The sequence below is a fragment of the Vulpes lagopus genome, chromosome 2 (genome assembly GCF_018345385.1).
Source record: "Vulpes lagopus strain Blue_001 chromosome 2, ASM1834538v1, whole genome shotgun sequence".
NCBI classification, from domain to species: domain Eukaryota; kingdom Metazoa; phylum Chordata; class Mammalia; order Carnivora; family Canidae; genus Vulpes; species Vulpes lagopus.
In genome coordinates, this window is record NC_054825.1 from 175,538,557 (window position 1) to 175,560,675 (window position 22,119).

The window sequence follows — 22,119 nt, forward strand, 5'->3', positions numbered from 1 at the left end:
CCAATCAAGATAGTATGTTCAATTTTCAAAAAGTCAGGTGTCCGCAAATGCCTACCATGTTTCAAGCACCCTTAGGTGCTGGGGGCCCAGAGGTAAACAGGCGCAGGAGGCTCCCCATGCCTTAGGGCTTAATTTTATTTGAGGAGACAGACAATAGACCAATAAGTAGTTTAGGCTACGAAAAGGCTATTAAAGGAAATAATTAAAGGAAATAATTAAAGGAAATAATCCCTATAGGGTCCTGGAGGCTGGCCTGGGGCAGGCAAGGAGTCCTCTGGGGTGAGGGGAGGTGATCCACCTAGGACGGCCAGAGAATGAGGAAGGCCCATCTCTGCCAAGGGCCCGGGAAAGCCTTGCAAGCACAGGACGCAGAGAGTTCAAAGGCCCTGTGGCAGACACAGCACGGGGGAGGGGGTTAAAGAAGGGGAGGGGTAGATTAACCGCGGCCCTATTTGTCTCCTCCGGCTCTGCCACGGCCTGGGGTGCTGCGGGGTCACCTGCTGCTCCACCAACGCTTGCCCCGCTGGCTCTCCCTAACACCCAGGCTTGCGCCGCCAGCCAGGGTCTCCCCTGGGCCACCAAGCAGCCCTGTGAGCCGTCAGCTCACCGCCCTCGGCCTGCGGAGGTGGAGGCGCAACACATCGCCAAACGAGAGGGGGAGCAGGGGAACCCAGACGCGGAGGGGAGGGGAGGGGGGAGGAGGGGAGGGGAGGGGAGGGGAGGGGAGGCGCAGCTGCTGGCGGCGCAGGTGCCTTCGCCCCGCGGGAACACGCCGCCGCCCCCGCCGCCCCCGCCGTCCCCGCCCCCGCCGCCCTGAGCGCTCCTGGGGGCCTGTTCAGCCTCCACGTGCCGCCGACCCGGCCTCGGGGCCCAGCCTCCCCGGGACCGTCCCCTCCCCGGAGCTGTCCCGTTCCCCAAGGCCCCGGGGCACGCCGGCTGGGTGCAACCTGGGCCTCGCCGGGCGCGTCTGTAGAATGGGCGACAGCGAGCGGAGCGGGGGCGGGAACGGGCGGAGGGGTCCCCCAGGGCCGCACCTGCCCTCGCCCGCCCGGGAGCGCGGACCCCCCCACCTCTCAAAGGGAGGAGGGGCTGCGTGACCGGGCCCCCAAAAAGAGAGCCGGGACGCTCGGTTGAGGCACCGCTGGGATTCGAACCCAGGATCTCCTGTTTACTAGACAGGCGCTTTAACCAACTAAGCCACGGCGCCGCCCGCACGGGTACCGCGAGAATCTGCTCCCCATTACCGTGGATTCTGCGCCATCGGCCGCGCGCATGCGCAGGAGCTGGGGGCAGCCGGCGCATGCGCGGTGGCCAGCCCGGCTCCCACCCGCGGCTGCGCGGGGCCCCGGCGGGCTGGTGTCCGCGCCCCGCTGGCATCTCCCCCCGGCGCCGAGCCGCGGAGGCCGCTCACCGGGGAGCCCGCGCGAGGTCGCGCCTTCCGCCCTCCACACCTGGCGCGGGAAGCCCCGCAGGCTGTCCGGTCGGTCGGCGCGCGCATCCCGCCGCGGCCCCGCGTGGAGCTCGCAGCAGCCCCCGCGCCCGCAGCTCGGGGGGGCGCGGCCCTCGGCTGTGCCGCTGCTCCCGCCGCCGCCGCCCGGGGGGTGTCGCCTGCACCCGGCTCCCCGCCGGCTGCTTCTGGGCGCCGCCCCCGCCCCGACACCTGCGAGGGCGCCTGTGAGCAGCAGCGGGGCCTCGGGGGGCGCCTCGGCCACGGAAACGTAAGTCTCGGCAGGTGTGTGTGTGTGCAGCCTTCCTGGACACACAGCTTCCAGGTTGCACACACCTGTCCAGCATCACCTGTCGTAGCAAGACCCCGAGAAGCGACCTGTGTGCCCATCAGTGGGGCCCCGGGGGGACCTGCAGCGCGGCCGTGCCCCGCAGCGGGGTGGGGGGCGCAACACACCTGTGCGCGTCCTGGGGGGGGGAGGGGGACACACCTGTGCGCGTCCTGGGGTGGGGGAGGGGGACACACCTGTGCGCGTCCTGGGGGGGGGGAGGGGGACACATCTGTGCGCGTCCTGGGGGGGTGGGGGGAGGGGGATACATCTGTGCGCCTCCTGGGGGGAGGGGGACACATCTGTGCGCGTCCTGGGGGGGTGGGGGGAGGGGGATACATCTGTGCGTGTCCTGGGGGGGTGGGGGGGACCACTTAGCCCCAGGGCATGTCATTGAAAGAAAAGTTGCTGGGAGGGCGCCAAGTGGAGCTTCCACCGGTTCCCGCCTCGCAGGTGAAGCGGCGACACACGTGGACCCGCAGCTCCAGCCTGAGCGGCCAGGCCCCAGGGCTGGGGCCGGGTGAGGGCCTCGGAGCCCTGCCCACGGCCGCAGAGCCCGCGGAGGCCCACGCGCTGACGGGACATCAGGCCTGCAGTTACCCGATGGGGCTTAACCAAACCGAGGCCGAGCTAAGTCATGGAGCCCTCCCGCTACCTGAGACCTCTGTCCCTCTGGGCCACTCAGGGGTGTGGTGTGGTGGGCTCTGGAAGCGGGAAGGGGGCCGTAGCCCTGCCTGGGCCTTCTGGAAAGGGGAACGCCTGCGGTGGAGAGCCGGAAGCCTCCTGTGATGGAAATGCCCTCGGCCCGCTGCCTCACCAGACCTCCCTCTGCTCAGCCCCCTGGCACCGGGGAGCCTTAGCCGGGAGGTGCCCGCAGTGCTGGGCTGCCCAAGGGGCCCCCACGCATCTTCCTGCCCAGTTGATGAGCCCCATCAACCGAGGAGCCTTACAAGGCAACACTGAGACGGAGTGAACGCCGGGACACAAGGCTTAGATGGAGCAAAAAGCCTTCTAGAATTCACAGGCTTGTTTTCGAAAGGAATCTAGATATTTATTCTGCGTGAAAACTAAGAACAAGGTGTGTGATTCCCCAGCGCACTGTGGAGCTGACGCTGTGCCCCAGTGTGACCGCCCACCTCCGGGGCCAGGGCGGGGGCCTTAGCCGGAGGTCCCTGCGTGACAGGTCACCTTACTCAAGCCAGCCAGCAGGCCCAATGGCCGTCAGTCGTCTGTGCCCAGGCTGCACTCCCTTGACCGTATATCTTCCCCTCCTGAGGATGATGACAAGGCTTCTGCTGACAAGGCTTCTGATGACAAGTCCTTCTCGCTCATTCGGCAGAACACACATTTGGTGACTGTTTCAGAAAAGATGTCGCTTTCGTAGGTGGAGAAAGGCTTCTCACATACTTCACACTGACATGAAATATTTAAAAAGAGCAAAAAGCAAGTGCTGGTCAGAGGGGACCAAGGCATCCAGGTTAGAGTGCTCCCGCCAGATCCAACCACCTGGGGTTGGGCCAGAGCAAGTGTTGCCCTCCTCCCTGTGGTCTCTAACCCCACAAGGGTGGAGCTTGCGGACCCCTGGGAACCACCGCGGGCCTCCCCCCCCCCCCCCCCCCGCCAGAAGCTGTGCAGATACCGCAGCAGCTCGTCCCCTGCTATGGGAAGCCTGGGGGCAGGAGTGGGGAGCCACTTGACAGTGGAGAGGATGGGGTGAGTGACCCCACCCTCTGTCCTTTGTAGAGCACAGCTGTGGGCCCTGAGGGGCTCTCCTAATTCCATGACGGCCTGGGGACCTAACTTACAGAACCAAGAGAAGCAAGTAGGCGAGATTTCTAAACAGAGCAGTAATTGTTATTAGATGCTGAAGGTGCTGAGCATCCTCCTCCCTCTCAGCCTGTTTCTGGCCAAGGCACACAGAGAGCAGTGGATACAGTGGCACAGCTCACCCACCATATCTGCTTCCCACAAACAAGTGAGCAATACCACAGGGAGGGGGGCTCTCAGGCCATGAGCAGAGGGCTTGGGGATACTCACCACAGCACCATCCCCCTGCAAGATGGCATGCCCTGCTCTGGCACACCAGGCCCCTGTGCTTTGCCCCCTTTGCCCACTCAGGGCACTGAGGCCTGTAGGAGAGGCAGCCACACACACCCCAGGGCAGGCCCTCTGGGAAATCAGGCTTTGAGGTTTCTTATATTGATTTTGAGCAAGACAAATGCGGAGGGCTCATCTTTGGAACAGTTTCAAGTATGTCTCTTTCTTTTGTTTTGCAAGAAAGAAATCTGGTCCTTACCTACCTTATCCTATGGCATAATTTCCCGTGACCCAACCCCAAAACGGCAGGGCTCAGAGGAGGCAGTGCGTGGGGGCCCTGTTCCAGGTGGCAGGTGGAGGACATGGGCAAGCACTGCTCTGTAGCTAGTCAGCTTCTAGGGCCTAAGGGCCCACATGGCCACACAGGCCATGAGGACCAGCTGGCCACAAAGACAAGGTCCATGTTGGTGCCTCCCCTCATATCCCTGCCCTACAGTGCTGTTCCAAATTAGCCATTCCCAGCAGTAGCTCCCAGCTGGGCCTTCTAAGAAGAGAACCTAGGTGGCTCCAGGGAAGGAGGACTGTGAGGACCCAGCATAGACTCCTCAAGCCTCTCAAGGTGCAGCCAAGTGTCTGTAGCACAAGGCCCTCATAAGGACTGGCCTTCAGCACCCAGGGATGGACTCTATGGCCAGCCCTGGTGGGAACCAGATGTGCCCACCCTACCACCACCACCCTCTGCTAGAGAAAAACAGGTACCTGGGCCACTTCCATGGGAAGGCACTGGGGGCCTGGCCAGGGGGTCTACTGAAGCGGCAGAAGCTAATATCATGTCCAACTGTGTGCCTCGCTATGCTCTGACTCACTTCACTCCTCAGACACCCCAAGAGAGCTCCTGCCTCAGAGTCTTCACACAGAGGGCTTTCCCACTGCTGGAAAGTCCTTCCCTAAACACCTGCACAGCTCACTTCACTCACTGCACAGACCACTTCAGGTCTTTAACAAAAGCTACCTTCTCAGTAAGACCTATCCTGACCACCCTTTCAAGTGTCACCAGCAGGGACCCTGGGTGGCTCAGTGGGTTGAGTGGCTGGACTCTTGATTTCAGCTCAGGTCTTGATCTCAGAGTCCTGGAATCAAGTCCCACCCTCAGTGGAGGGTCTGCTGGAGGATTCTCTCTCCCTCTGCCCACACACGCTCTTTCTCTCTCTCAAATAAATAATGTGTCACCAACATTCCCACCCATTCCCTTTCCCCCTGTTCTTTTTCTCCAAATTATTTATTGTCATGTGACACACTATATATTTTTCTGGCTTCTTTGTTCATGGTCTCCTCTTTTAGAACGTAAGTTCCCTCAGGGCAGGAATTTCAATCTGTTTGTTCGTGGTTTTTATCCCCAGCTGCCCAATAAATGTTCAAAGGATAAATTAATTTGTGGAGGAAACTAATGAAAGCCTTCATTGAGCTTAATATTACCCAGTACTAACCTGTTTCACCTTTAAGCCCAGGGCCTTTTTGTACTTGATTACCATAGGAATTTGGTCAATTTCTTCAATATTCCACAGTCTCACCGTCCTGTCCTAAAACAAATTAAACAGCAAAGCAGCAGTCACCAAATAGGCTTCTTCAGCCAGGAGGCCCTAGGGAGGTGCATCGCATCCAGGTTCCCGTGTGAAGAACCTCACCCTGCAGAGGAGCAAAATTAGGGTGAGCAACTGTCCCGATTTGTCCAGGACCACTGCGCCTTTAGTACAAGTCCCACATCCCCGCAAACCCATTCCAGGATGCATAAAGTCCCACTTGTCAGCAATGGATGCAGAAGTCTGAGGGGAAAGCACAAAACCCATACAGTGGCCCCCAAAAGAGGAGCCAAGAGCAAAACTATTTTTAATGACAAGTGGATATGCGTAGACAGATGATTCGCCTTCCATAGTTGCTGCCACTTTTCCATGCCTTGCAGTTCACATTAAGTTCCCAAAAATGGGCCATCCATTACTGTGATTCACCCCCACTTGATGTGATTTAAGCATTCCGTGTGACTGCATTGTGTTAACACAAGTGTTAACAGTCTGCCTTTGATTTTACCTGTGCAACTGTTGTGCTTTGTTTCAAGATATTGCAAGTAAAATGTTTATCATTATGAATATTACGATTGTGTTTTCTAAGAGTTCTGATCATGAAAGTAAGAATAATTACAAGACCAATGCCAAGATGGCACAGACATCACCAGAAGCAGAGGCTAAACAGCTGTGTTTAATGACAGCTGGACAGACAAAACTAGAGTGGAGGCAGGGGTGGGGTGGTAAATAACCAGAACACATCCTACTGCAGGATATGAGGAAAAGAATTTGGAATTGGGTATGGTGGAGACAAGAATGAGTCTCACAAGCCTAGTATGAGATGGGCAAATTCTAAATCAGTTTTTTCATATCCCAAAAAGACACCAATGTGAAAGAAAATGAAATGTGAGCCATCCAGATTGGAAAAAAAAGTAAAACTATTTGAAGATTACTTAACTTTGTATAATAGAGAATTGTAAAGAATCAACTAAAAACCTATTAGAAGTAACAAATAAGTTCAGTAAAACCAAAGACACAAAAATCTATTGTATTTTTATATACTTGCAATGAACAATCTGAAAGCGCAATTTGAGCAATTGCATTTAGAATAGCATTAAAAAGAAAATGTTTAGTGATGATTTTAACAGAGGAAGTGCAAAACTTAGACCAAAAACTAAAAATATATTGTTGAAAGAAACTAAAGATGTGAATGAACAGAAAGAGATCTCATGTTCAATAGATCAGAGAACGTAATATTGCTAAGATGACAATAATCCACAAAATGTTCTATAGATTCAACACAATCTTTATGAAAATCCCAGATGACTTCTTTGCAGAAATAAACAAACTGATCTTAAAATTTATATGGATATTCAGGGGAGTCAGAATAGCCAAAATAGTCTTGAACAAGAACAATAATATTGGAGGATATACATTTCCTTATTTCAAAACTTACTACCAAGCAGTAGTTATCAAGATAGTGTAGACACAGTTCAAAAGAATGGAGAAACTAAAAATAAAACTGTTCATTTATGGTCAGGTGGATTTTTGACAGGGGTGCCAAGAGCTAAAACTATGAAACTCTTAGAAGAATACTTAGGAGTAAATGTTGGTGACTCAGGATAAAACAGTGGTTCCTTTGACCTGACACCAAAAGCACAGGCAACAAAAGAAAATATAGAAAAATTGGATTTTCCCAAAGTTAAAAACTTGTGCTTCAAAGGATATGCATCAAGAAAGTGAAGATCTATAAATGGCCGATAATTACATAAAAAGATGCTCAACATATTAGCCATCAGAGAAATGCGAATTAAAACAAGATACAATTTCACAACCATTAGGATGACTAAAGTAAAAAAGAAAATAACAAGACTGGAGAGGCTGTGGAGAAGTTGGAACCCTCCTGCATACTGGTGGGAAAATGAAAGAGTTCAGCACTTTGGAAGACAGTCTGGCAGTTCCTGAAGTGAGTAAACATACAGAGTTACCATTGTGACCCAGCCGCTCCACTTCTCAGTACATACCCAAAAGAATAAAACACAGGTGTTCAAACAAAAACTTGTTCACAAACATTCATACCACTATTGTTTACCATAGCCAGGTGGTGAAAAGAACTATGGATAAAGTGTGATATATCCGTATAATGGAATATGATTCAGCAGTTAAAAGAAATTACTTAAATTACAGCATAAATAAATCTTGAAAACACTATGCTAAGTGAAATAAACCAGTCACAAAGGGCCATATATTGTATGATTACATTTAAGTGAAAGGTCCATAATAGGAAAAATCAGAAGCAATAATAGAATAAATGAATAAAAACTAAAACGAGGGGCACCTGGGTGTCTCAGTCAGTTAGGCATCTGCCTTCAGCTCAGGGCAGGGTCTCAAGGTCCTGGAATTGAGCCCCACATCAGGCTCACTGCTCTGCAGGGACTCAGCTTTCTTTCTTCCTCCCTCTGTCCCCACCTCTGCTTGTTTTCTCTCTCTCTTGTAAAATCAAATCTTAAAAAAAAACAAACCCTAAAACAAAAATAGATTAGTGTTCCTAGGTAACATAATAAGACCAAAAAAAGGAAGTAAAAGATAAACAGATTGGGAAAGAAGAAATAAAACTCTTTGCTCACAGATGACATGATGGTCTATGTAGAAAATCCAAAAGAATTAACTACAAAAAAAGTCTTATAATAAGTGATTACAACAGGGTTGCAGGATACACAGGTTAATGTACAAAATATATATACAAAATATACATATGTGTATATGTACAATACATACAAAATAATATACAAAAGTCTATTGACTTTCCTATATACCAGCAATGAGCAGTGGGAACTTCACATTAAAAACACACTAGTATTTACACACACCCCCAAATGAAGTACTTAGGTTTATATCTAACAAAATACTTACAAGATCTATATGAGGAAAACTATAAAACTCTTCATGAATACGAAGATTGATTATTGTCAAGCTGTCCTTTCTTCCTAACTTGATCTATGAATTCAGTGAAATCCCAATCAAAATCCCAGCAGGTTATTTTGTGGATATCGACAAACTGCTTCTAAAGTTTTTATGAAAAGGGAAAAGATCCAGAATAGGCCAATATAATGATGAAGACAGGAACAAAGTTGGAGGCTGACACTATCCAGCTTCAAGATTTAATGTAAAGCTACAGTTATCAATACTATGGTATTGGTGAAAGAACAGAGAGATCATTGGCACAGAATGGAGATCCCAACAATAGACCCACATAAATATAATCAACAAAAGAGCAGAGGAAATACAATGGAAGAATTATAGTCTTTTCAACAAATGGTGCTGGAAAAACTGAACATTCATGTGCAAAAAAAAAAAAGTCTAGGCACAGACTTTACTTACATCCTTCACAAAAATTAACTCAAAATGTGTCACAGACCAAAATGCAAATTTATAAAACTCCTAGACAATAACATAGGAAAAAATCTAGATGACCTTGGGTTTGATGATGACTTTTAGATATAATATCAAAGACATGATCCATGAAAGAATCAATAAGCTAAACTTCATTAAAATTAAAATTTTCTGCTCTGCAAGACACTATGTTCTGCTCTGCTACACACAGAGTATTTGCAAAAGACATAGCTGATAAAGCCCTATTATCAAAAAATCTATAAAGAACTCTTAAAACTTAACAATAAGAAAACAAAGAACCCCGTTAAAAAATAGACCAAAGATCTTAACAGGCCCTCCGCCAAAAAAAAAGGCATATAGATGGCAAATACACATGTGAAAGATGTTCCACATCCTACGTCAGCAGGGATTCACAAATTAAAATGATGCCTCTAAACACCTGTTATAATGGCCAAAATGGAGAACATGGACAACGATAGTGCTAATGAGCATGCGGAGCAACAAGAACTCTTATTCACTGCTGATGGGAATGCAAAATGGTAGAGCCACTTGGCTTTCCTGCAAAACTAAACATACTCTTACCATACACTCAAGCAATCAAACTCCTCGATGTTGTCTAAGGGAGTTTAAAACTTATGTCCACACAAAAACCTCCGCAAGCATGGTTATAGCAGCTTTACTCACAACTGCCCAAAGGCGGAAGCAACCGAGATGTCTTTCCGTAGATGAATGGATAAACTGTGGTACAGCTGGACAGTGGACTGTTATTCAATGCTAAAAAGAGCTATTAAGCCATGAAAAGACACAGAAGAACCTTAAATGCGTATTACTAAGTCCAAGAATCAATCTGGAAAAGGCCATACACTCTATGGGTTCAGCTGTATAATATTTTGGAAAAGGTAAAACTATGGAGACAGTAAAAAGGATCAGTGATTTCCAGGGTTTTGGGGAGGGAGGGATGACCAGGTGGGACACGGGGTTTTTAGGGCAGTGGAGCTGCTCTGTATGGTACCGTGGTGGCGGATACATGGCATTCTACATTTGTCCAAACTCCTGGAATGTGCACCATGAAGCGTGAACCTCACCGTAGACTCTGGACTCCAGATTATAATGACCAGGGTAGGCTCATCAGTTACTCTAAATGTCTCACTGGTGGGGAGACCTTGATAACGGGGGAGGGCCACGTGTTTGTGAGGGCAGGGAGCATATGGGAAATCTCTGTACCTCCTCTCAATTTTGTTGCAGACCTGAAACTGCTCCAAAAACACAGTCTAGGGGCACCTGCGTGGCTCCGTTGGTTAAGCACCCGACTCTTGATTGCAGCTCAGGTCATGATCTCAGGGTTGTGAGATCTCAGCCCTCATCGGGCTCCACACTGAGCTCGAGCATGCTTGGAATTCTCTCTCCCTCTTCTTCTGCCTCTGCGCCCACTAGTGCACACTTGTCCCCTTCCTCTCTCTGTCTTCTCAAATAATTACTCAGCCATCAAAAAGTTGGAAATCTTGCCATTTGCGATGACGTGAATGGAACTAGGGATATTACACTAAGTGAAATAAGTCAGTGAGAGAAAGACAAATGTCATATGCTTTCACTCATGTGGAATTTAAGAAACAAAACAAGATCATAGGGGAAGGGAAGGAAAAATAGGGTGAAATCAGAGAGGGAGACAAAGCATAAAGGAGTTTTAACTCTAGGGAACAAACTGAGGGTCGCTGGAAGGGAGCGCTCCATACTATTAGCCTAACTCTGTATACCCAAAACTGCTCTACAAAACAAAATCTATTTTTAAAAAAAGACACCAGTACTCCTGAGACAGTAGTGGGAATACTGCTCAAATGAACATCCATCATCGTATCATTCCTGTGATTGTTCTTATGGAGTGTAGTCAGCAGAACAATGCCCACCTCCCAGAAGTCCACCTCCTAATCCCCAGAACCCGTGAACATATCAGGTTACAAAAGGGAATTAAGGGGGACGCCTGGGTGGCTCAGGGGTTGAGCGTCTGCCTTCAGCTCAGGGCCTGATCCCAGGGTCCTGGCATCAAGTCCCGCATGGGGCTCCCTGCAGGGAGCCTGCTTCTCCCTCTGCCTATGTCTCTGACTCTCTGTGTGTCTCTTGTGAATAAATAAGTAAAATCTTTTTTTAAAAAGTGGGGGAGGGAGCGAGGATCCCTGGGTGGCTCAGCGGTTTAGCGCCTGCCTTCGGCCCAGGGCGTGATACTGGGGTCCTGGGATCAAGTACCATGTCAGGCTCCCTGCATGGAGCCTGCTTCTCCCTCTGCCTGTGTCTCTGTCTCTCTCTCGAAAAAAAATTTTTTTTTAAATGTGATGTATTAAAAAAAATTATATTAAAAGGTGGGAATTAAGGTTGCAGATGGAACAAAGTTCGCTAATCAGCTTATCTTACAATAGGGGGAATGTTCTGGGTTATGCAGGTGGGCTGGGCTGGACATAATAACAAATGTCCTTAAAAGTGGACAACACAGTGAGAGGAATATGAGACTATGGAAGAAAGGAACAGAGAGATACAACATTGTGGGCTTTGAGGATGGGAGAGAATGCAGGAGCCGAGGAATGTGGGTGGCCTCTAGAAGCTGGAGCGGGGAAGGTAATAGATAATTCCCTATAGCCTCCAGAAAGGAATACAGTCCTGTGGGTGCCTGGATTTTAGCCTAGCAAGACTTTGTCATACTTGTCTCACAGAACTGTAAGATCTTCAGTTTTTGTCGTGTAAGGGATGAAGGGTATGGTGACGTATTACAGCTGCAATAAGAGACCGTGAGTCATGTTGCCTTTCCTGAACCAGCAGGTACCACTACATGTCCTGCGGGAGAACAGGAGGGGCACGCGATTACATCCTGGTTGGCCCCTCGCCGAGTGGAGCCGTCAGGTTCCACCAATGATCATACACTCCACAGTAAATCAAGTGACTTGTCGAATCCCCACCACCTACCCTTTAAATACTTTGATTCAAAAGTTGGGAGTTTCAAATCATCTCTTGGTTTCTGTGAAGATTTTAGTGAAAATGCAGAAAACCTAAAACAAAAGCGTGTTGACATCTTATCTGAATACTAACTAGACATTGCTCATCTATCTACATATTCAGCAGACAATGCAAATGTAAATTCTGGCAAACTCCATTCAGCCTAATTTCCTCCCAAATAAATGAAAAGATCTCACCTGTTAAACGGCAGCACATCCTGCACACCACCCACCAAAAAGGAGTGTGATTTGCTCACCCGTGATGTTGGGTCCTTTTTTTTTTTTTATTCAAGATTTTTATTTACCTATTTGACAGAGAGAGACAGTACAAGCAGAGGAGCAGCAGGCAGAGGGAGAGGGAGAAGGGGCCTCCCGGCTCAACCCCAGGACCCTGGGATCATGACCGGAGCCAAAGGCAGATGCTTAACCAACTGAGACACCCAATTGCTCCACGTATTTTTTTTAATTAATTATTAGAGAGACAAAGAGCAAGGGGTTGGGGGGAGGAACTGAGGGAGAGGGAAAGAATTTTTTTTAAGATTTTATTTATTTATTCATGAGAGACGCAGGGAGAGGCAGAGACACAGGCAGAGGGAGAAGCAGGCTCAATGCAGGGAGCCCGACGTGGGACTCGATCCCAGGACCCCAGGGTCACCACTGAGCCAAAGGCAGGTGCTCAACCACTGAGTCACTCAGGGGTCCCAGAGAGAGAGAGACTCTTCAGCCGACTCCCCACTAAGCATGGAGCCCGACGAGGGGCTTGATCCCGTGACCCTGAAATCAAGACCTGAACCAAAACCGAGACTGACACATAACTGACCGAGCCCCCTGGGCCACCCTGTGGTCTTTCTTTCTTTCTTTTTTTTTTTTTTTTTTTTTTTTTGCGACTCCGCCGGGACCCCTGTGGTCTTTCTTATTAAAAGTTTTTAGTCGCTTTTCCCCTTCCTCAAAAGGTGCAGAAGCACTTAAAGATGATGACTTTGTAGAAATGGAGGAAGATGTACTCTTTAAACATGTACCTCTGAGATGGCCGTTAGCATTGCCGGCTCTAGAGAAGGTATTTAAAATGTGGGCCTGCCACAGAATCGTATTTTTTTTTTAAGTGTGGCATAAGAGGAATGTCCTCTGGCTTTGAAATGCATTGAGGACGAGAGTGTAGGAGACAACAGAATTAACAAGAAAGGTATACACTGTTCTCCAACAGCGTTTGAGGGTCTTCAAAGAGGCCACGGCGAGCCTGTAGGTGGGTGAAGTGACTGTCCCTTGGTTGCAGGTTGTGACAAAAATTCATACAGTGAAAACAGGATTCATTTTTTTTTGGAAATAGGACTGCTTCAGTACTTAAAAAAAAAAACAAAAAACCTGGGGCATCTGGGTGGCTCAGTGGGTTAAGCGTCTGCCTTTGGCTCAGGTCATGATCCCAGGGTCCTGGGGTCGAGCCCTAGGTCCCTAGGTCCGGCTCTCTGCTCAGCAGGGAGTCTGCTTCTCCCTCTCCCTGCGGTGCGCTCTCTCTCTCTCTCTCTCTCTCTCTCTCTCTCCCTCTTTCTGTCAAATAAAAAAAATATTTTTAAAAAAATTTCACCAGAAAATGACAGTCACACCAACGAGGACATTCTCAATGTCTGTACTAAAATCAAACCTTATTTGGAATCCAGCTTTATTATCACAAATTCAAATCACCCCTGTGCTAAAGCCATTTCCCCGAGAAGGAGAAGCTCGAGTTTCGACGGCATCCGGTGTACTTCCGAGGGCTTTACAAGAATGGCCACTCTCGGCAGGGCCGGCCTAGCCGGTGCAATTACCATGGCAAACGACCTGGCAACAAATGCTGCTCGTCCACTAAGAGAGGTTTGCAGACTTAGCGCAGCCAGACGGCTTTGTAGAGCCGGAAGTGAATTCCCACAAATCTAAAAACCGCTGGTGTCTAGTAAGTAAAATCCCGAGTGCTCCACTATCAGCAGCCTTTGTTGAGAGGCTGTTTAGCTTGATGGCACCTCGTGGCCTGACACCGAGAATGGGTGACAAGTGGGCTTGAGAGCAGAGCTGCAGGCCAAAGTGATTATACATTGGTCAGTATTTTGTTTTACTGCTACAGCAAAGAAGGGCCTCCCGAGGCTGCAGCAGCTCAGAGAACACAGTCCCCCCTTGAACTTAGGCCATGTTATATGTCAGTTATAGCTCAGTAAAGCTGGAGAAATAGATACACAAATAAATAGAGGTAATACCTCTTTAATCAATCCTATGGTATTTGTAGTCACTTTTTAAAATCTTATGTTTAAAAAAATAAAATAAAATCTTATGTTTATGTATCTTAAGCATACATGATGGCATATATAGCCCACAAACCTTCAGTGTCCAGTGAAGAGTTTTTTAAAGTCTAAATAAATTGCTATAAGACAGAAACATTATAAAATAGTTTTATATTTTTAAAACATATTTAATGAGTCCTATCTATTATTAAGTACTACCAATTGCCCCCGTCAAGTAGTCCAATTATTATTGTTTCAATACTAGCCTTTATGGAACAGAGAAGTGAAAAATACAGACTAAGACATACATTTCAAATAAACCTTCATTTTTCTTACTTTGGTTTGCACTTTTACTTGTTTCCAGCTTTACTGAGATATAGTTGCCATAGTCATTTTTCACATTTTTTTAAGATTTTATTTATTTATTCATGAGAGACACGGGGAGAGGCAGAGACACAGGCAGAGGGAGAAGCAGGACTGCCTGCAGGACTCCATCCTAGGACTCCGGGGTCACGCCCTGAGCTGAAGGCAGACGCTCAACCACTGAGCCCCCCAAGCGCCCCCATTATTCCTATTTTTAAGTTGCAATAACACATGTCATAGAACTTTCATTACGTGTTATATTTTTATGGTATTTGGGTCCAGTTGGCAGCGTCTGGGTTGGCTCTCTGACAAGTTGGTCACGGTAGGCAGATTCTTGCCCACAGTCCCGTACACCTAGAAACCCCCAGGCTGGAGAATGACATGGCACTAATCAAGGCCAGCAGAGGAGCAAGGTGGCACCCCCACTTGTGCTCATACCCCGGGATACCCTGGGTGCGCTCTTTTGTACCACTGGCATGGAAATTCTAGGACGCAGTGATGCAGAGAGGGAAGGCTCACTTGGGAGCTCAGAGTGGCCTCTGCTCACCAGCGAGCTCACACCTTGCCCTCTACGGGCCCTGCTGGCTCCATCACTCACCAGCCTGGGCAGGCCTCTGCTCCAGCAAAGCTCAGATGCCAACGGCTGCAGACCCAGAAATACCCAGCAACCCCCCACATGAGCAGCCATAGGGACCTGCTTTCCACATTCCCCGCCAGCTCCCTGAATGAGGATGGCCTGGCCAGGAGGGTGGTGGAGGGTGGGGGGTGGGGTGCTCAGACTGCGCCAGCCCAGGAATTCTGCTTGACAGGAACACCTCGGTTAACACCTATCTCACAAATGTGAGAGAAATTGTAAGTTACCCGAAGGTTGGCCACGTTTACCTTTGAAGCAGACAGGACCCATTTCTTGTTGTTGCTAATGGCAACGTCTGTCACCCAGTCATTGTGGCCCTGAAGAAAAATTAAATTTTAACAGGCACCTAGAGGAAAAACCTCGGTGAGCACAACAAAAAAACACAGAGTCGGGCCCTCGGGGATGCACACATTTAGGAGCTGCTCACTGTGCCTCCCTGGTGGAACGGGAAGGGTAAAGGTGGTTGATGGAAGTGTGCATTCTGGCACTGTGTGTGTGTGTGTGTTAAATGGTACTGTCTGAAGTGTCTAGCAGGAACGTGGGGCAGGGGCGGGGGGCGATGACTATATTCCCAGCTGGTCCAGAGGCCTCTTGCAGGCTCTTGTTTGCGTTCTTTGAGGCTCTCCTGGTGCGGGGGCTTTTGCTTCAAGTCACTGCAAACCTATCCGCTGCAGCCAGACGAAGCAAATGGGGGGTGGTTTTCCTCTGGTAAAAGGGAGCTCAGAGCAGGGAGGTACCACTGTGGGTTCAGACACTTACTGAGGTCTTTTAAGGGACTTTTTAACATGGGGAGGTTGAATGCTCAGCTTTAAGCCATTTATTTGCAGTGATGTGAACTCCCTTTGGCTCCCCCAGAACCCCTGCAGAACAGCACTCGAGACAGACCCGGCCTGGGATCCCAAATGTTGTGGTGATCAAGGGGACACAGTCTATGTTGGGACCACGGGGACAGAGGGGCCTGGTGGTGGAGGCAAGCCTTCGCAGCCAGACCACGAGATCACAAGACCAGGGAGGATGCGGGAACCTGGGGCCGGGCGCTCCGCAGAGGCCCAGCTGAAGCCAGCCCTGGGCCCGCCTACCGTCTGCACTCTCGCAGTGTCGGACTCCATCCCCTCGTTAGAGCCGCTTTGCGTTGCGTCTCCTCTAATTGGAGGCAGAAGCACTGGGTGGGTCGCCATCACTTTGGAGCCCACACTTTTCCACCTCTGAGTTTCTGCATTTGCAGTTCCCTCTGCCTAGAACACCCTTCCCCCATTCACCCAGTCTTTCCTTACCGAGTTCTCAGCTCAAGTGCCACCTTCTCCAAGAAGCCCTCCCTGCCCACCCTCTGTGGATTAGTCCTTGGGGTCTGTTGCTATCACATCACCCTGTTGTGATTTCTTGTCAGTGATCTGCTTGTCGGTTCCTCGTCAGTTCTGCACAGAGGTGTCAGCTCCAGTGGGCGCCTCTAGGCCTGTCTCACCGGCTGCTGTATCCCCAGCCCCCAGCACCCCACCTGACCCTCTACCTGGTACTGCCATCGGTACCTTCAAGGAGAGCTTCCGGTAGCCTTCTCCTACATCCCAGATGGCCACGGTCCTGTCAAACCCTCCAGACACGAGAAAAGAGGCTAGGACACAAAATGACAGAGTTTCAGGTGGTGGTGGGGGACGGTGGGAGGGAGGGGGGGGTCATCCTCCCCAGCCAAGCGCCTCCTCCCTCCGCGAGGTCAAAGCAGGCTGAGAGGTTGCATTTGTGAGGTGCCACCGTGGTTGGCTCCGAGGACACCCCAGCCCCTTCCTGGAGCAGCTCCATGACCCCCAGCCCGTCACAGCCAATTCTCAGTACTCAGAGCTGTGACGATCCGTGAAGCCAGCGGTGCGTGACCTGGTTCGGGGTCTGTTTCTGTTGAAACCCGCTCTCTTTGATCCGGACTGTGTGTCCATCACCATGAAGTGTGCGCCCTTCGGGGCTCCAGCTCCCGCCCGGGCCGACCCCCACACCCGGTGGGCTCGGGGCTCTGTAAGCAGCAGGGGCAGCAACCCACGCCACAACTGCAAAACGACTGGGCACCACAGAGGCCGCAGAAGGGACGCTTTACAAGAAGAGAGCTGAGACAAGACGACGGGGCGCCGCCCAGCTCGGCGGCAGGCAGCCTGCAGCGTGGCCCGGGGTCCACGGCCCCTGCCGCCTCCCGCCGCGCCGCACCTGCTGATTTCAGGGTCACGGGTAAATTTTACCCAGGATGCTAATGCACAAATGTGCAATGTGAGGATAGTGCTGGTTGACCATAGGCAGCCCCGAACCCCCCAAAATGCAAGGACAGACACTGGTGGGACCCCTCATAACGGGGCCTGACTCACACAAAGGCCACTGGGGAAGAGGAGAAGTTGTTCAAAAGCGCCCCAGCATTTCGCCAGCCAGGCTCTGGTTGCTTCTGTGCTGGCTGGGGGCCCCTGAAACACACACAGAGCGATCCCCACTCCTGACGAGGATGGAGGAGGTAAAGCCACCGGGTCCTGAGTGTCGGGAGCAGTCGCTTCCCTCGCCGAGGCTAGTGGTCCGAGGCCGCTTCCGGTCATCACCCGTTTGCATCCCCGACCCTTCATTTGGCAACAGCGCCCCGATTTCCCACGGGGAAAGAGCCCACATGTACTCTCAGTCCCTGTGGAGGGTAGACTCCGACGGGGGGGGGGGGTAGCTCGATCCTAGCCAATCAGAGGCCTCCCCTGCTAAAGTGATTGGCTCAGAGGTGGGTGTGTCCCAAGCTGAGCCAATGAAAAACTTCCCTGGGACTTGTGCTGGGAGCATCTTAAAGATGGTTCTCTCTTCCCAGGACTGGCTCCCTGACAGCATTGTGTGGTGTCTGGACCCAGCCACACCTGAACTGAGACCTGCCCTTGGACTTTCCCATTATGGGGGTGAACAGCTATCTTTGGCCGCTAAGCCACAGTAAGCTGAGTCTCTGTTACTTGCACATTTCTTTTTTTTTTTTTTTTAATTATTTATTTATTTATTTATTTATGATAGTCACAGAGAGAGAGAGAGAGAGAGGCAGAGACATAGGCGGAGGGAGAAGCAGGCTCCATGCACCAGGAGCCCGATGTGGGATTCGATCCCAGGTAACCAGGATCACGCCCTGGGCCAAAGGCAGGCGCCAAACCGCTGCGCCACCCAGGGATCCCTACTTGCACATTTCTGTGTGTGAATGTCCCTTTCAGTTTTTGTTCTTTTTTTGTTTGAAAATAAATCCACCCTCACCATTGGCATCATCAGAAATTGCCTGTCCACCCTACAGAAAACCCGTGTGAGTGGAACGTGAGGAGAACCACCCCCAGCATTCTCACAGGTGTGAAATCTTTCCACGGGTTAATTACTCACTGTCTCTGGAAAAGTGGCAGGAGCTCACAGAACCTTCATGGCCCTGCATTAGAGTCACACAGGCTCCAGAGTTTCGAAACTCCCCTGTGTGCACATTCCATATTTTTAAGGTTTTATCCCAAGAGCTTGTACATAGGAAATGGCCACTGACGGTGAAACAGCAGTTTGAGATTGCACTGGAATGAGCCCTGAAACACAGACGGAAGGGTGCACACATTAGCACTTCATGCCTGGAGGATGTGAGGACACACCCAGGATGACGGGCACTGTAGCTGATCCCCTATGACCTAATGGACATCATTCCTTCCATCACTGCCTACCATGGTCCAGATCTTTTTTTTTTTTTTTTCCAAGTTTTTATTAAATCCTAGTTAGTAAACATCCAGTGTAATATTGGTTTCAGGAGTCGAATTTAGTGATTCCTCATTTATATACAACACCCAGTTCTCAACACAACAAGCGCCCTCCTTAGAACTACCCATCACCCATTTAGCCCATCCCGCACCCACCTCCCTCCATCAACCTTCAGTTTAAGAGTCTCATATGGTTTGCTTCCCTCTTTCTCTCTCTTTTCCCCCCTTCCTCTATGTTCATCTGTTTTGTCTCCTAAATTCCACATGAGTGAAGTCATATGGTATTTGTCTTTTGCTGACTTACTTCACTTAGCATAATACACTCTGGTTCCATCCACGTCATTGCAAATGGCAAGAGTTCATTCTTCTTGATGGCTGCGTAATATTCCATTATGTATATGTTACCATGGTCCAGATCTTAATTGCTCTGACTGTGCCACACTATCCCAGGATTTCTCAATCATGGTTATATTGACATTTTGTGCCACTCACAATTCTTTGCGGTAGGGGGTTGCCCCGTACATCGTGGGATGTTTAGCAGCAATCCTGGGTTCTACCCACTAGATGCCAGTAGTCCCGACACCTAGCTGTGACAACCAAAAATGTCTCCAGACATTGGAAAATTGTCCACTGGGGGCGGAGGGCAAAATTGCCCCTGATTGAGAACCACGGCACTACTTAGAGCTACCTCACCCTTGAGAAAAAAGAGCGTCAGAAAATCCGTTAGTGGTGGTCAAAAGAATAATGCCCTGTTGGGTTTGGTACTGTGACCACACTTAATAGGTGGGCTTCTCCTGCTCACCCTCTGCCTCCTTTCTCTCCGAGACATGGGGGCTTGGCTCCTTCTACCCGGTACTCCTGCCCCAGCCCTCTTACCACACCCTCCTACTTCCCTTCCCAACTACTCCCTCTTTTCTCTCCCTCTCTCCTCATCTGTATTCAGTGTAATTAAAGCATAGCTTAATGCTGTGTGTTCAATTAAGTTTTGAGTCATCCATTCTCAATTTTTCTGTCTCTTTTTATGACAGAAAAAAAAATGCCAGAACTTTGCTATTTTTATTTTCTTTGTGATCCTCAAAGTATTTTCCCTGTGAATCTCATCTTCTGTTATAAACAGCTTTCAAGAGAACCTATAAACATAAATGAGCATCTCTGAGTAGTCTGGATCGTAAAATCAGTCATTTTACTTGAAAGCAGGCTTAGAAAAAACTTTTTCCTAGAGCTCAGGTCAGAGTTTTGGATTCTGTTTCAGTTCTTTGTAATGCACAGACTGAGTAAGAGCAAAGGAGAAGAAACGTCAATGTCCCAGGGGTGTCCAGGATAAAATTTTCCAAATTCCTGTGGCTGTTAGGCTAAGAGCTATCCCAGCATTCACTGGAGATGGATAAAAAGCCTTCCCCAGAATCCAAACACTGTTGTTGGGATTTAAGCCAGCGCTATCTCTATTTTCCAGGATGGGGTTCTCATTTCAAATAAATTCCACTTCTCATAAGAGACTGTTGTACTTAGTACAAAAGTTTGAGGAAAGAGCTTACATTGTACCTGTTTCTGGACAAGATGGAATCAATGCACTTCTCCCTATACCTCCTGCTAAGGGCAGCCAACAATCCTGGGCATTTATAAAGCAAAGAGGAGACTAGAAAAGATGGAGACAAGAAGGCAGACCAGCAAGATATCTTGGGACCCAAGAATGGTATGCTGGGAGTCCCTAGAGTTTATTTTTCTTCATATATCCTGTCGTGAAAAGCCTATAACCCCCAAAACAATGGGGACCATAAAAAGGCCCTCAAGAAAAGCCTGTTCTCCCTAACCAAATGGACAGCTGAGCAAGATGGAAAACTTTTAGACACTACCCACCGTATTCCAGCCAAACATCTCAGGAAAACCTGCCTCCCATCCCCCACCCAGGTCAGCAAGGGCCAAGACGGGAGCCTAGACTGCCGTGTTTGCCAGGCTCTGCTTAAGTGGCCTGCGAGGACAGGTTTTAAGACTGAGTATTGGGGCGCCTGGGTGCCTCAGTGGTTGAGTGTCTGCCTTTAGCTCAGGGTGTGATCCCAGAGTCCCAGGATCGAGTCCCACATCAGGCTCCCCACATAGAGCCTGCTTCTCCCTCTGCCTGTCTCTGCCTCTGTGTGTCTCTCATGAATAAATAAAATCTTTTTAAAAAAAATACGACTATTTCCTAATGTAATTAATACACACAACGTCCATGACACAAAAGAAAAATCACCCATCATACTCAGAGCCAGGAAAATCTCATTGTGAATGAGAAGATAATCAACAGATCCCCAACAATGAGATGACACAGACATTAGAATTACCTGACAAGGATTTTTAAGCAGTCACCATAAAATACTTCGACAAGTATAATCATGCTTGAAACAAATGAAAAAATAGAAAGCTTCAGTGAAGACATAGATGTGACAAAGGACCAAATGGAAACTTCAGAACTGAAAAATATGATATCCAAAATTAAATATTCAATGAAAAGGACAGAGGAAAGAATCAGTAAATATCAAAACAGACAATATAAATTAAACAGTCCAAAAAATAGACTGGGGAAAAAAACCTGAAAGACTTGTGGGACTATAACACAAGATCTGAAATATGTGTCATCAGAGTTCCAGAGGAAAAGTAGGTATCGCTGAAAAAGTAATCAGAGACTATATCTGAAATCTTACCAAATATGGCAAAAGACATAAACCTATAGATTCAAAAAGCCACCTGAAACTAAAGTAGGGGGACACCTTGGGTAGCTCAGTGGTTGAGCATCTACCTTTGGCCCAGGGCGTGATCCCAGAGTCCCGGGATCAAGTCCCACATCAGGCTCCCTGCAGGGAGCCTGCTTCTCCCTCTGCCTGTGTGTCTGCCTGTGTCTCTCATGAATAAATAAATAAAATCTTTAAAAAAAAAACTAAAGTAGGATAAACCCAAAGAAATCTACACCCTGACACATCATAATTAAACTTCAAATACAACACTTGACCTCTAGGTTATGAGTTCGAGCCCTCATGTTGGGAGTAGAGATTATGTTTTTAAAATGAAATTAAATACATAAACTTCTGATAACTTAAAACAGAGAAAAAAATCTTGAAAGCAGCAGGAGAGAAATGGCACCTTACCTTGGGGGAAAACAATCTGAATGGCAGTGGATTCTTCATCAGAAACCATGAAGATGAGAAGTGACAGGACAGATTTTAAATAATGAAAGAAACAAACCTGTCAACCCCAGTTTTTATATCCGGCAACAATATCCTTTAGGAATGAAGGAGGGGTGCCTGGGTGGGTAAGTGTCCCACTCTTGATTTTGGATCAGGTCGTGATCTCAGTGTTGTGAGATCGAGCCCTGGGTGGGGCTTGCACTGGGCATGGAGTCTGTCTGAGATTCTCCCTCCTCCTCTCCTTCTGCCCCCTC

General features: G+C 49.0%; 1 protein-coding gene and 1 non-coding gene across 5 annotated transcripts; both read right to left on the reverse strand.

The window, feature by feature from the left end:
- Positions 1-1,133: 1,133 nt before the first annotated feature.
- TRNAT-AGU lies at positions 1,134-1,207 on the reverse strand. The gene has a single exon. It is a non-coding gene; the product is annotated as a tRNA-Thr (tRNA).
- Positions 1,208-2,801: 1,594 nt separating this feature from the next.
- Positions 2,802-22,066, reverse strand: WDR88 (WD repeat domain 88). 4 transcript variants are annotated; one of them, XM_041744442.1, is made up of 7 exons: positions 21,827-22,066; positions 21,026-21,154; positions 18,352-18,539; positions 16,518-16,600; positions 15,240-15,308; positions 5,300-5,392; positions 2,802-3,188 (listed from the first exon to the last, which is right to left on the reverse strand). In XM_041744442.1, the coding sequence occupies exons 2-7, from the start codon at positions 21,118-21,120 to the stop codon at positions 2,997-2,999; spliced, it is 720 nt and encodes a 239-aa protein (XP_041600376.1). In that variant the 5' UTR covers positions 21,121-21,154; positions 21,827-22,066; the 3' UTR covers positions 2,802-2,996. The 4 variants fall into 4 exon arrangements, with proteins under 4 accessions (XP_041600376.1, XP_041600378.1, XP_041600379.1 ...); XM_041744444.1 differs by lacking the exon at positions 21,026-21,154 and having other exon boundaries at positions 21,827-22,060; XM_041744445.1 differs by lacking the exon at positions 21,026-21,154 and having other exon boundaries at positions 21,924-22,058.
- Positions 22,067-22,119: the final 53 nt, after the last annotated feature.